The 13,969-nt window shown below is 38.7% G+C and overlaps 1 protein-coding gene across 1 annotated transcript in view; it reads right to left on the bottom strand.

Annotated features, from left to right (window-relative positions):
• Window positions 1-785: 785 nt before the first annotated feature.
• INTS2 (integrator complex subunit 2) overlaps window positions 786-13,969 on the bottom strand; it is a gene marked incomplete at its 5' end in the record, with an annotated part of 17,573 nt that continues 4,389 nt past the window's right edge. Inside the window, 17 exons of the mRNA XM_010009114.1 lie at window positions 786-946; window positions 1,606-1,782; window positions 1,948-2,053; window positions 2,730-2,837; window positions 3,795-4,049; window positions 4,955-5,144; window positions 6,671-6,796; window positions 7,279-7,480; window positions 7,716-7,880; window positions 8,748-8,852; window positions 9,789-9,897; window positions 10,591-10,767; window positions 11,251-11,385; window positions 11,790-11,858; window positions 12,511-12,625; window positions 12,721-12,792; window positions 13,375-13,500. Coding sequence (XP_010007416.1) covers window positions 786-946; window positions 1,606-1,782; window positions 1,948-2,053; window positions 2,730-2,837; window positions 3,795-4,049; window positions 4,955-5,144; window positions 6,671-6,796; window positions 7,279-7,480; window positions 7,716-7,880; window positions 8,748-8,852; window positions 9,789-9,897; window positions 10,591-10,767; window positions 11,251-11,385; window positions 11,790-11,858; window positions 12,511-12,625; window positions 12,721-12,792; window positions 13,375-13,500 — 2,398 coding nt within the window. The remainder of the gene's footprint in view (window positions 947-1,605; window positions 1,783-1,947; window positions 2,054-2,729; window positions 2,838-3,794; window positions 4,050-4,954; window positions 5,145-6,670; window positions 6,797-7,278; window positions 7,481-7,715; window positions 7,881-8,747; window positions 8,853-9,788; window positions 9,898-10,590; window positions 10,768-11,250; window positions 11,386-11,789; window positions 11,859-12,510; window positions 12,626-12,720; window positions 12,793-13,374; window positions 13,501-13,969) is intronic.

The raw sequence follows: 13,969 nt of genomic DNA on the forward strand, positions 1-13,969 counted from the left end.
TCTATTTAATCTTATTTTATGACAACTTTGCACCTATTTCTTGAAGTCTCCCTCATGTCTTTTAGTGATGTTAAAAAACACTAAACCACCTGAGCTGCATGAAAAAAATACACACTCTTTAAAAATCCCACTAATACAGCTCAGTTTGTAGTACTAGTTTTTTGTGGTTTTTTTTAAAGAAACTTTTAGACCAGTTTCAAACTTTTAATGAAAGCTGGCTGATCTTTGAATAAAGTTCCTGATCTCATGAAGTGAGACTTGGGCCAATGGTTTGAAACACAAACAAAGAAAAGTTCAAGCGTTTTCTTAGTACTCGGTGTGATGGTGCAAGTTATTTACACCACTTTTTCTTGGAGTATTTTATTTCATCTTGCCCTGCAAGGCTGCAGAACAGTAGCTCATTTAACTTAAGCAAAGCACATCAATCTCAAATTTTCCTTACCCATCATTTTGCTGGTTTCTCAATCCATGAAGTATTCACTTCCCAGAGTGCTATAAAACCCTCTTGGGTGTGTTGCTGCATCACTTCAGAAAGTGAAGAAGCCTGAAAATCACCCTCAGATTCACTGGAATGATTTACTGAGCCCATCAAGCTCAAAAGTTTTCACTGGAAGCAACATCAGCCTCTTTCAAGAATTCCTTCTTTTCAGCCATAACTGATTGAAATGAATAAAAAATGTGGACTTCTTGTGCTCCAGTTCCTTGGACCACGTTGGCAGCTTTCTCCAAGTTCAGGCTCTACAGACTGTGGGACCGGCTACAGTACAACTGCATTTGTCTTCTTCCTAAACTCCACTTACACTCATGTTAATGATGTCAATGATAGTATTTTCCACACACTGGCACAACTGAACATCAGGGTCCATGCTGGACACATCCCTTTTGCCAGATGAATCTTTACAAAGTCCTGACACATCATGTGGTTTCTCCTTTAGCTGCTGCAGACCTGGAAAATTAAGGAGAAGTGAAGTACATCCAAATGAATCAATAGGTATTTTTTTCATGGTGATATTGCCCCCATAACACAAACATGTATGCCTGGAAATTTAAGCCATCACTATTTTGTGCTTAACCCCACTGATTATTTCTGGAGACACTACAACATTTCTTTTTTATTAAGCATGTCATGTGCTATGGATAACACCTGCACACAGGGATACTGAGATTATACAAGCAGGGAAATACAACAGAAAGAAGGCAGTACAAAGCTTAATAAAAGGGGTACATTCAGTCCCTTTAGCCTCTAACCTTTCTCCTTCAATCCAGTAAATCCACCAACCCCTATTCCTTCTCCATTTACAAGAAAACAGCAGCACATTTCACACTGGATTCTAACCAGAATCATAGAATGCCAGGTTGGAAGGGACCCCAAGGATCATCTGGCCCAACCTTTTTTGGTGCTACTATAGTTTATATAGGGTGGCTCAGCAACCTGTGAAGCTGAGACTTAAAACTGTCCAATGTGGGGGATTCTACCACTTCCCTTGGGAAACTGTTCCAATGTCTAATTGTCCTCATGGTGAAAAATTTACCTCATGTCCAAAACATTTGATATAATTTTCTCCCTGGGATCATGACATGACTTTTGAAATACCAGGTGCTTACGTGTAATAATTGGGTCGAAGTCTCTGGTCTGTGTAGCCACATCAGAGGCACAAACTTGTCCTATTTGTATCAGCAGAGACATTATATCATCATACAGAGGAGGAAAGGCTTGACAGAAGGACACCAAACAAGGCAGGGTTGGCATAAAAAAAACATAGCGCTTCGACTGAGTTAAAACTGTCAAGGAAGAAAAAAGGGTAAAGTCAAAAGGAAGCATTATAAAAATGCAGTCAATAATTGTTTCATTTAAACTCATAATTACACACAGAGGGGTTGACACAAAACTGCATTCAACCCAATTTAAATCTCTTTTACACAGCAAGGTGTTGCTGGAGTGCTCACCTGTGAGCAGGGTTCCCATCACATTGATAGCTAAACGAGCCACGCTGAGGGATTTAGGCAGTGCATACTGGATACACAGGAAGGAAAGTAACTGGATGGCAAATATCTGTTCAGCACATGAAAAGCAAAAGAGAAATAAGAAATGAAGTTACAGATCACTTTGCACTTTCTATACAAAGCTCTTCAAGCAACTGAGGAGTCAATAAATATTCTCTATTTTATCAGTGAGGAAATTATGGCAGAAAAGGCTTAATGATAGTTATTGTTAATTTATTCTGCTGACATTACGAAAAAGCCCCCACTTATATTTAACATTAATCTAAGCATCAACATGTTTCAGAATCTCCCCCAGATAAATAATTTGTTCCAACAAGGTATTATTTTCAAAATTTAAATCTCCACAGGATTCCCTGTAGCTAAAAAGTATCAGGTCAAAACCAAGTCAGCAAGACCTCTGCCAACTGATTTATATTCAATAAAAAGAATTAAAGTCACTACTGCAAAGTGCTTTTATTCATGTTCTTGAAGGTAATATTGCTATTCACGACTATTTCCTGAACAGTTGTACAGAGATGTGTTGGAGGAGTCATAATCCCTGTTTGAGGGGATTTAAAGCCCAGGCCTTACATTTGAGGTAAAAAGAGCTACAGATACTACCTTAATATCCTAGGCAAGTTAGAACAGGACTTTTTTTAGTGATCTTTTTATTTTCTCCCCTTAACCAATCCTTCATCAGGGTTAACTACTCAGAGTGATTCCCAAAGTAGGTGACTGTACAGTACCTGTTTTTCAAGCTCAGGCTGGGCAATGAGCTCGGGTATAAAATCCAGGCAGATGTGCATGGATGGAATCCCTGCCACTGTGAGTGCCAGAAGTTCACATGGATACCCCTGTGTGATTAGGAAAACAGATGTGTCAATGGTGTTTCAAAAAGTCTGCTTACATTTTAAATTAGATCTACATTAATGTTTTTTTCAAAACTAACACACTTGATAAGCAACAGGCCTGCATCCCAAGGCACCACAAGGCTGGAAGACAAACCCAGGGTCTGATCAGTTCTTTATCCTCAATACTCAGTGAATCATTTGCATAGAAACTCTTCCTCCACTCCTCAGACTAGACCAGGCCGGAGTCACCCTTTCCTTCTGTGCCTGTCCCCTCTCTTTCAAACCTCACCAGGGGCCCCAACTTGGCTTATTTCACAACTGCACCATTATGACTTTTGTAGTCACTTAATCAGTTCTGGGCCAAGGCAAATTAAGTCCTTATAAAGAGACTGGCATCTGAAATGAGCAATTTAACACCCACTAAAAACCTATCTAGATTTCAGAAAATGTTAATCTTTCCCTCTTCCTTTTTCTGAAGGAGTGCAGCTGCTTTGGCAGGGCAACCTTTCTTCTTCCACTCCCAAGAGATAAACTGTGCCCCAACAAAAAGAAAAGAAGATTTTTTACATTTGAAGCCAAATTACAGTTTTGCATAGACTTTACTGATTTTAAAAATCATGGCCAGAAAAAAGTAACCTACAAAAGATGTGGAAGCAGTAATTATAAGATTAGACCAGTTTTCCTTGGCCTCGAATAGATGAACTATTTTGATATAAAAAAGGGCAGCAGCACAACCAAGCATGTGTTTAATGAGGAACATTAGCTGCTCCCTTCTCAGCTACAACACTGAGCCGTGGAGGAAATGCAGGTAATACAAACTGGGCAAGATGGGAAGCAGAGAAGTGGGCTCTTATAATTTCTGATGAACACAACAAACACATTCAACATCCTTTGACCACTTCATTTGGCTGTTTCTTAACCAGACAAACCATGGAAGAACTAAAACAGTGCAAAGCAGACCTGGAAATGAACTAGTTTGACTATGTTGGGGTCAGCTATATACATCTGATGCAGCAGACAGCAGATGAGACACTGGACCTCTCGAAGATTACACAGCAAGCTGTCTTCTTCTTCTTCTTCTTCCTCTACTTCTGGACTCTTAGGCCCTGTGGTACTATGAACAGTCTTCAGCAAACTGTGGCTATTACTGCTCTGGGCTTTCTCTTCTTCTGTAGGTAAGCAGATCTCTAGAAGAATCTGCACAGCAGCACTGTCCTGTGAAGAAAATTAGTAACAGAACATGTATAAAAAACCCCAATGATATAAAATAAATCAAAGTAATGACAATGTAAGAAACTCAAGATTGTCAAGTAGCTAGAATTTCTGCCTATTTTTTTTTTCTGTACAATTAAAACAACTCAGTTCAAGAATGACAAACCTTGAGGAACATTAAAAAGACCCAACACTTTATCTGAATCAAGACTCAAAGAAGAACAAAAGTTTAATTCAACAGATCATCATAATCACAGATCAAAAGAGTAATTTCAAAGCAATCTCCAATGGTCCTTTAAAGCATCCAGATCAGAAAAAAAATGCACATGGCATCTAAGTCCCAGTATTCAGAGACTGCACTACTCATCTAAATAGAAAACTTCCAGTTAACTCAAAAATCATCTTATAAGAGGGACTCTATATTTGACATCCTTCCAGAGAGATGGAAGAAACTGTGAAACAGGATTACTCCGGAATTCTCATCATGTCAAGCTAAGCAAGAGAACTTCAGCCTCCCACTTTGGCCACTTTTCTTCAACAACACATACACAAGACCATGCACAGTCTGTGACATCTACTCATGTTTTACTGCTGCAAAGCGGAGCACAGAAAGAGCCTCCGGATAACACAAGCAACAAAGCAAAAGGGCCAGTAAGCAAAACTCTTCTGCTCTAACTAACAAACAAGAATCCTATCACAGCAGTTACCCAGGACAATGCTTCATGCTGGAAAACAAAAGACTGAAAATATGTAACTATCTGAATAAACAGACAGTTTTCTTTTCCATGGTAACCTAAGATGGCAAAAGAAGAAGCAAATAGGTCTCCTTTTTTTATTTCCTGTTTCTGTATTTCTGTTTTAGCAACACCTTTCCTCACGTCATTTAATATCCATTTCTTTCCCCTTACCTGAGCAGCAAGCAATGCATTTTTTAATTCTTCCCTTGTAACTTCTGGGGCCTCTGGGCCCATTGGATTGTTTTGGGATGGCCTAATGTCCTGCTCTGCTGTTTCTTTCAGGTGAGCATTGAGGTAAGCTTTTGAAGCAAGAAGATATCCATTCAACATGTGCAAAGTTATATCCATCAGAGGAGGACTCCTGATATGGGAACACATGACAAAATAAAAACATTTCAGTACAGTAAGACACCAATAATAAGAATAAACTAAAAGCACTCCTCAAGGGCTCATTTGGCTGTAGTCTGGTTCATGCTAAAGCTGTTTTCCCTGACACAGCAAAACCCTAAAGGCCACAATCCCTCCTGCTGCCCTGCCATTCAGTCCTGCTTCTCTTGGGCACACGCATATGTGTACACCCTAAAAAAGCAGGGAACTGCTGAAGAGACTGATTTCTGACGACCAAAGGGAACCCAAAAAACATTGGCTGTATGTGAAGTAAGGAAAATACTGATCTGAATGATGGGGAAAAACAAGGCCGACAAGCTCTGAACAGCCTCCACAATATTTAAGATCCTACTGCACCACAAATCTCCCTGCCATGTACAGAATCATATGATTTTCAATTTGCATCCAGGCTGAAGGGACATACATTTAAATATTTCACCTACAGGCTGGGGATTAAGGATGTCACCAACAGAAACTTGAAGTCTTGCAGAGTTGCAGCAACCCAAATGGAAATTGGATTCACAGCTCAATTGCTAAAAGGCAAGGAGGGACAGATGCATACAAACAAGAACATGAAGCACAAATCAAGGTGACTATCAGCCATCTCTTATGAACAAAAGATAATTTTAAAAAGGGAAAAATAAACCACAACTGAGAGAAAACATGAAAAAGAATAGACAAGGAATAAAGCCAGGGGCTGAAGTACATTTAAAATGATTAAGTTATCTTTTTTAGAACACCAGACACAATTTTTTTCATTATTATGAATAACAAAGATATAATTTACAAATTCTGACCTCGTGTTTGTGTTATTTCTCATTCTCCTTAAAATCTGGCCCACTGCTATCAGTTATTATCATTTTCACTACTAAAATTCTCAGCTCATTCTTCTGCACCGGAGCCACAAAGCAGTATCACACATTCTCCTCTATCATTACTGACATCTAGAGGAACAAGTATCCAAGTACTGCTAAAAGACTTCCTTGAGAAATGACACAAATCTACTTTTGTCATAACCATTAAGCACCCACTGGCAGTTACCCAAAAAGATGGAATACTTACAGGCCCATAAGGGATGGCAAAAGACAGTGTGCAGGGGAAGGATGTTACAGCTACAAACTCCACCACCACCATGTGGCAGCAGCCATTTTAAGCAGATGCAATGTCTGTTTTAGAACAAATTCCCACACACAAATCTAAAATGGATGATCTATGTATAGATCCCAAAGTTTCCAAATTAGAACTGAATGTCAGGTTGTCCAACAAGACACTCAGGTGGACAGCACGACCTGCCTGAAACAGCACACACACCTCAGTCCTTGTACAAACAAGCTTCATGCAACCAGATGAGACTTACAAGCTCAAAATTAGTTTGAAAATATGTTTTGAGGTATTGAAAACTTTCAGAATGCTCCAGTGAGACACCTTTATGTTTAGCATTCATTATGTGTCTATATAAGTACCACAGAACATAAAAAGCTAATGGAAGGAGATGCTTACCTATGAACTCTCTGATCACATCTTAGTACAATCAAAGGATCAATCATCAGATCATTCTGAGTGTATTTCTGCTGTCGGACTATTTTTACTGAAGGCTGCAGAGCATTGACAGTCATCACCCATAACCTGAAATGAGATAATTTTTTAAAAAATTGATAATCCATGTGAGAAAAGGGATCAGATAAGCATCAGGACACTCCCACTGAGTTAGCTGAATTTTTCTAGGTGTATCAAGGAGCAAAACCACCTTTTGCAGCCCTTGAAGTTAACCAAGATACAGTTAATTTACAATCACTGGAATTTCAGCAATCACACTGTTTCGCTGCAATAGAGCTTCTGCTTCCTCAGGAAAGGCATGTACAAACAATGTACACTGCAAACCATACTCCTGTGTTTTAAATGAACTGGTGACTTTCTTTCCCCAGAGAACAAGAAGTACCTTCCTTTTAAATACAAAGGTTAAAATTTTCAGCAAATCAACTTCAATGTTTTCTGTTCAGCCACAACCTCCAATTTCCCAGACCAGGGCATTACGCTATTATTTTTGAAACAGAAAGTGGAATTTCACCCATCTGCAACAAACAAACTAAACAGTATTTTGAACCCACCTTCTTGGCATCACAGTGTTAAGAACCATCCAAAGTTTATTGACAGTCTGAAGGATCCTCCGAGGGACTCCAGCATCCAGCAAGAGATTCATATTTGATGTCAATACTTCCGCATAAGGGATCAATTCCCCAGCGGAGAGAAGAGTCAAATGCTCTAAGATCTGCATCAGCTGGGTATGATTTCCAGGCAGCATGGAAAATGCTATAAAACAAAGACAATGGGATCTTGGTAAAACTGGATTTCTGGTATTTTTTCTGACTCCTTGACCTGAAGGAGTATTATGTATTAACCTGATGTATTAACAAGTCTGCAGCAGAGCATTCTCATTACACAAATGCAGTATGATCAAATAGATTAAATGGCTACACACTTTCAAACCCATGATATTCCAACCAATGTGAAAAGAGCACTGCTTACTTCAAATGAAGTTATTTACCTTCCTGGAGCTGTTTGGGAGAGTGATTCTTGGCAATGTTTGTAAGAAGCATCCTCCTCAGCAAGGCGTCAGTGCCCGTGATCTGTTCCTCACAGATCCAGTCTTCCACAATGCAGAGGTGTGGGTAGTTAGTTGCAAGGAGACGTAACAGTGCGGAATGCAAACCTTTGGGATGGGGAAGGGATACAGCTCAGACTGGAGCAGCTACAGCTTTCACTTGAACATATTTGTGCCTGTCGTTTCAACAACAGGTTTTAAATTCAGTAACTTAGAGTCTGACCATGAAATCATAGAATGGTGAAGGATGGAAGGGACCTTAAAGATCATCTAGATCCAACCTCCCTGCTATGAGCAGGGACACCTCCCACTAGATCAGGCTGTACAGAACCTCATCCAGCCTTGAACACCTCCAGGGATGGGGCTTCCACAACCTCAGTGGGAACCTATTCCAGCACCTTCCTACCCTTATGGTGAAGAATTTCTCCCTGATGTCTAACCTAAATCTCCCCTCTTTCAGTCTAAAACATTACCCCATGTCCTATCCCTGCTCTCTCCGGTGAAAAGCCCCTCCCCCCAGATCTCCTGTAGGTGAAACTCTAACTCCAACAGAAAGGAAAAGTTACCTTTTGGGAAGGCTGGAGGACCTATAGTAACTCAAACTCAGTCTGAAGTTATTGTAAACCTCAGGCAATTCCCACTCTAAAAACTACCCTAGCTAGCTAAGACATAGTCTAAAAAGAAGAGATCCAGATTATCAGAAAAAAATTTTTCACTATGACAACAGTGAGACATTGGAGTAATCTCCCCAGAGAAGTAGTGGATTCTCCAACACCGGACACTTCTAAGATTCAGCTTGACAGGGTGCTGGGCCATCTCACCTAAACTATTATTCTTCAAACATACTTGCAATTTCACTAGTTACTTCTGACAGATCTGTAGGCCAGAGAAAGGCAGGCACATTGTGAAACAGACAATGGACACAGGCTGAGCCTCCCCTCATCATGCACATCAGACTGTGCCACACAGACGTACCTCCCAGCTCCTGCTGCAGCCCCTGTGCCTGCCGGATGAGGTACTTGATTGGAATCTGATCCATTAAGGCTGAAGAGTAAGACTTGGGTTTTTTTTGCATTGCAGCTATAAGAGAACAGGACAAGAAACCACACACAGTAGTTACAGTTGGAAAAAATTATTTCCCCAGTTGAATCAATAATGGAAATGTAAAGCACCTCTCTCTCTATTAACCAGGGAAAACAGAGAAAATCCTAAATAAAACACCTCTTTCCTCTTAAAGTATTTAAATAAGCTCTTCAGCAAAACATTTCTGTGACCATTTCCATTCAAAGATTTTCCTGGCATTTAAATTTGCTTGCAAAATGTCCAGATCATTTTTTACCAAGTCCAACTGATTTTGAGATCATAGCTCACATCTGCACTCTCCCTATTCTAGTTTTTTTTTATTCTTTAAAAAAACTGATCAGCTGGTATATGGAACTCAAACTGCTGGCACACACAACACTCTGTAGTGAGACAGAAGTTATAAATGCAGAATTGCAACTGATTTCATAATATTTCAGTCTTTCTTGAATAGCATGAAGAAAAGTGATGAGTGCTTGAAGTTTTGCACCCTGAAAAGGGCAGGTAAAAACACCCACCACATACAAATACAATCATTGCATAGAAATTGGAACTCTTGCAAATAAACTCTTCAGCATTCTTTCTCAATTTTATAGGTAAAAAGGGATTGTTCAGTATTGTCCACTATAAAAGTGCCAACAATAAGAAATGAATGTGCAACGGTTTAAAATGATAATAATAGTAATAGCAATGAGAATAATAAATATGTAATACATATGTATAGATTAAGATCTGAAGTAATTAAGAAGTCTTTGTTAATTGTTAATTTATTTGACATTCATGAACATAACTGGTTAAATTTTTTGCCAGCTTGGACCTTTTTTTAATCTGGAAAACAAAAAATACCAACTTTTTACAGAGATGACGCATTTATTACAGGAATTTAAACTTCAAATGCTGTGCTTGAATCTGAGAGCAACAGGATTTCCACCATACCTAGGATCTTGGTGTTTGCCAGAAGTGCTTCTTCATAGGACAGGACATAGTAAAGGACAAGCAGTTGGGTGGTGATGCTGTATCGTTGAGCTAGACGAGTATTTTCACCCTGTACATGAAACCACATACAAAGGTCATGTTGCATTCCTGATTCTAAAAATACAGATTTACCTGGAAGTATGAAGAAGGATAAGGCAGCAAACCCTGTACAAAAATATCAACACAGGAAGTCCAAGCTGAAAGATGCAGTGTACATTTTTCTTTCTCTCTCTCTCACTTCATTTCTCTCTCTCTCTCTCTCTCTCTCTCTCTCCCTTTCTCTTTCTCTTTATCTTCAAACATAAAATGTATTTTTGATATCTTGGGACACTACTAAGGAGTAATCCCAGGACTCCCCTGCAAATCATTCTACATGTGTCCAAGAGACCATTATCACACTTCTATTAAAAAAAAATGCTTCTTTCAAAAAGAGCTAGAGTGCTTCAGTTAAATAGTATTTTTACGTAATAAGATCGAGTAAGTAAAAAATGACACAAATCCTACATAAAAATTTCCACTTTTCCATCCATGAAGTGCTTTTCTTTGCATTTTTAATGCAGGAGTTGGTGAGCTCCCAAGAAAAAGGGCAAGACAGAGACAAATAGCAATCCTCCTAAAATCTGAGTAGCACTAACAAGATTCACTGTAGCTGGAGGCTCTTTCCTATACAAGTATTAAATACAAAAAAGGAAGCAACTTACAGAATCAGTGCCACACACATATTCACTTGAAAATCTGTGAAAGAAGCAAACAAATCATTTACCCCAGAGAGTCCTTGAAAAACATTCAGTATCTCCTGTTCAGTGACAGGCTGATTTGTGGCCTCTGGGTTGGATTTAGATGCAGGAGTAAGAATAGAGTTAATGTAGACATCAATAAGAGGAAGCAGCTGAGGATGGAGTGGGGTGGTGGTTTCACAGAGCTGCCTATAGATCCAGTCCTAGGAAAAAACATATTGTTAAATGTTCAGTTTCAAAGCTGGAACACTTTTGTGTCTGCAAGTACATCCTCTTTTAACTAGTTACAAAGAAATGTAACTGAATTAGGTTCTGACTTTGGAAACTGTAACAGCAGTTCTGAGTTGGGCCTGGTCATAAACTGTGTGTCCTGGACCCTGCTCTGTACAGATCCAATGAAACTTGTCCTGACTGGAAATACCATTCTGATCATCATTTTATGAAGCACAGAAATGGGGAAAGACATAACTTCTCTATTATTTTTAACTTTAGTAAGTTGTGATCTCTGAATTACAGAGCTAAAACTGGGTACCCTAAATTTAATCCACCATTTCTTTTTCAATGACATAGTACTAGGCTCAAAGACTCCTCCAGAATTCTCCTCCTATCATTCAATCAAAAACATGCAGCCTGCAAAATGTAGTCAACATTCAAAATTCTGAAGTGAAGCAAAATGAAAGCCATACCTTAATGGATACTTTGTGCTTGGTGAAGGACCGACTTTTTAAAAGCTGGTAAATGCAGTGAATTGGTAAAAACCCAGTGATGTTGGCACTGAGGTTGCCTGTAACAGGCACACGAACTGCATGGGCTGTAACAACCTAAAGGAAGGTTATAATTAATAAGAAAAATACCACAAATATTCACTTTATACAAATGCATAAGCACAAAGTGAGAACTTACTTATTTTTGGCTGGAAGCTGAAGAAGATTTTTATGCAGTTTAATACAGTCTGTGTAAAACTGTAGCACACTCACAACATTTGTGAATGTTTTCCAACCACTGCAAAATGTATCATCACAGTGGACAGTATTTCTCCTTTGCTTCCCCATTATTTAAAAAAGTCCAACATTGAAAACTCATAATCAGAGTATAAAAAAGAGAGAGACAAGGATCTTCAGTACCTGTAGGGCTTGGATTCTTCTCAAAGTTAAAGTGAAGTGATTACAGAAGAAATAAAAAAAGAGGGAAAAAAGGGAAAATAAAAGACCTGGGCTTAAAATACCTGCTCAGTGAAAATCTCCTGTGTGAAAATTGTCTTCATTCTGCTGAGTGAGCTGGGCTTAATAACGATCTGAAACAGAGAACAAAGTACTTGCAATTTTAAGTTCTATATTTCTTATAAGCACTGCAACTTTGTATTTAAACCTGTTAACCTTTAACCTTTTTAAACCTGTTTTCACTGGGATACCAGGAAAACATTCCAAACTAGACTTCAAATGTAAATAAAAAATATTTTCAAATGTCACAAGTTAATCACTCATGTCTTCCTTTCCTAAAAACTACCTACCCAGCTTTTACATTGGATGAGACACTGTTTCACCACAGCAAAGTGAAGACAAGTCTCCCTTGCTAATTATCAGAAATCACTACATAGAGGGATAGTCTTTAAACTACTTCAAATAAAAAGTTTCCAGCTCAGTTTGGAAACCAATTAGTCTTCTAAACAAGTTAATTTCTTGAAATCACTAGCTTCAATACATCAGGCCTTTTCAAAGATACTTTTGTAACACTCCCCTGTATCAAGAGGTATCATAGGTTCATGTTTTTCTAGAGGAACAAGTTTAGCTACTTACTATTTTGTTTTACTTCGCATTTGCTTTAAGTTTATTAGTAAAAAAATAAAGTTTTTTTAATATCAAAACTAGAGTATAAGAATATAAATACACAGCAAAAAGTTAATTTTAACAGAGAAATGTATGTGCTAGTAATAGTTTAGGATTTACCTTCATTCCCAGGGTGGAGCAGACCAATTCAATGATAGCACTGAGCTGATTACTATGGAAATACATGGCTACCAAGAGAAGCATCTCTCCAAAAGAAGCAGACACACCAGAAATGCTAATGACAACAAAAAGGAAGAGTTAATTTCCAGTAGGAAATAAGTACATGTGAGATTACTGGAATCAGTAAAACTAAAAGAAGCCTCCTCTCACCTTTCAAAGTAAGCTTCTTCTTTTATCATCCAGCTAAGCCACATTACCATGAGTTGCTCCTGTTCTGGGGTGCTGAAGAGAGAAAATCCATAAAAGATCCTTTTCCCAGGAACTACCATTAGCTCTACCAAGAATTACTTGCAGAAAAGCCAGTATTTGAGGAATCTTACACCAGTGACTTTCTGTCACTTTCTCTTTAGCATCAAACAGCTGATAAGCAGTGATCTTTAGCACAAACTTCAGCCCAACTGTCAGGCAATTAACTTCCTGTCCTGAATGCACACAGCAGAAAGTTCCCTCCATTGAAAACCTCTGTTGCTACTCTTTCAAACAGGGTCTCTAAAGAATTTAGGCATGAACTTAATCAATGGAAAAGTGAACTAGTAAGACCTAATTCAGCCTTCAAAGCCATTCCAACTTAATCTAAACTAAATCCAATGCTCCCTTCTCAAAAGATTGGCTATGAACAAGAGGGAGAGCAGAGGGGAGTATCAATTCACCCACCACAATGTGAGATAAATCCCTTCAACCAACATCTGGAGAATTATATCAAGAATTAGAAGAAGGAAAACTGTGCAGCTCTGGGGAGGTCATTGCCTTAAGGGTGCCAAGACAGTAACATCCTTACAAAGCTCCTCCTTTACTGAGAGGTACCTGACAAGGGTGGAGAAGGCCAGAAGCATGCAAAAGGAGAGAGAGACAAAGCGAACACCAGCTGGGGTTGCAGGAGGGCGGCTGGTCATCAGCTGCAGTAGTTGCTCAGCCTCTTCATCAGTTGGCCTGAAAAGAACAGCAAAAGAACAAAACCCATGCTGCTAATTCAAGAGTGAAGAGATTTCCCAGCTCATCACAACGGTTAAATTAAATTTTATCTGTTACTTAATCTGTTTATCAAGTTGCTCTCAATAAAAAAGTATCAAGATCAACTGGCAGTTCTCTCTGAAGGAAAAGACATAAAAATCTCTGATAAGAGAAAATTTCCCCAGGATAAAACCTCTCCTATTAGTACAAAATATCTAAATTAAAACTAACAATGCATAAAGTTGCCACATGAGCACTCTCTAAAAGGTAAAAGCAGAGAAACAGAAATTCTAAATTCATGTTGTGTATGTTGCCAGAGTTTTCAGCTCCAACCACTTAGGCCTGAATTTCTTTCAGCAAGTCCATAGAACTGATTTTGCAGCATTAAAGACATCATCACATTTCTTGCAGTATTTTAGGTTTTAAAAATCAGAAAAATTTGTAAATT

This window comes from Chaetura pelagica, unplaced genomic scaffold (assembly GCF_000747805.2).
Source record: "Chaetura pelagica isolate M959 unplaced genomic scaffold, ChaPel_1.0 scaffold72, whole genome shotgun sequence".
Taxonomy (NCBI): Eukaryota; Metazoa; Chordata; class Aves; order Apodiformes; family Apodidae; genus Chaetura; species Chaetura pelagica.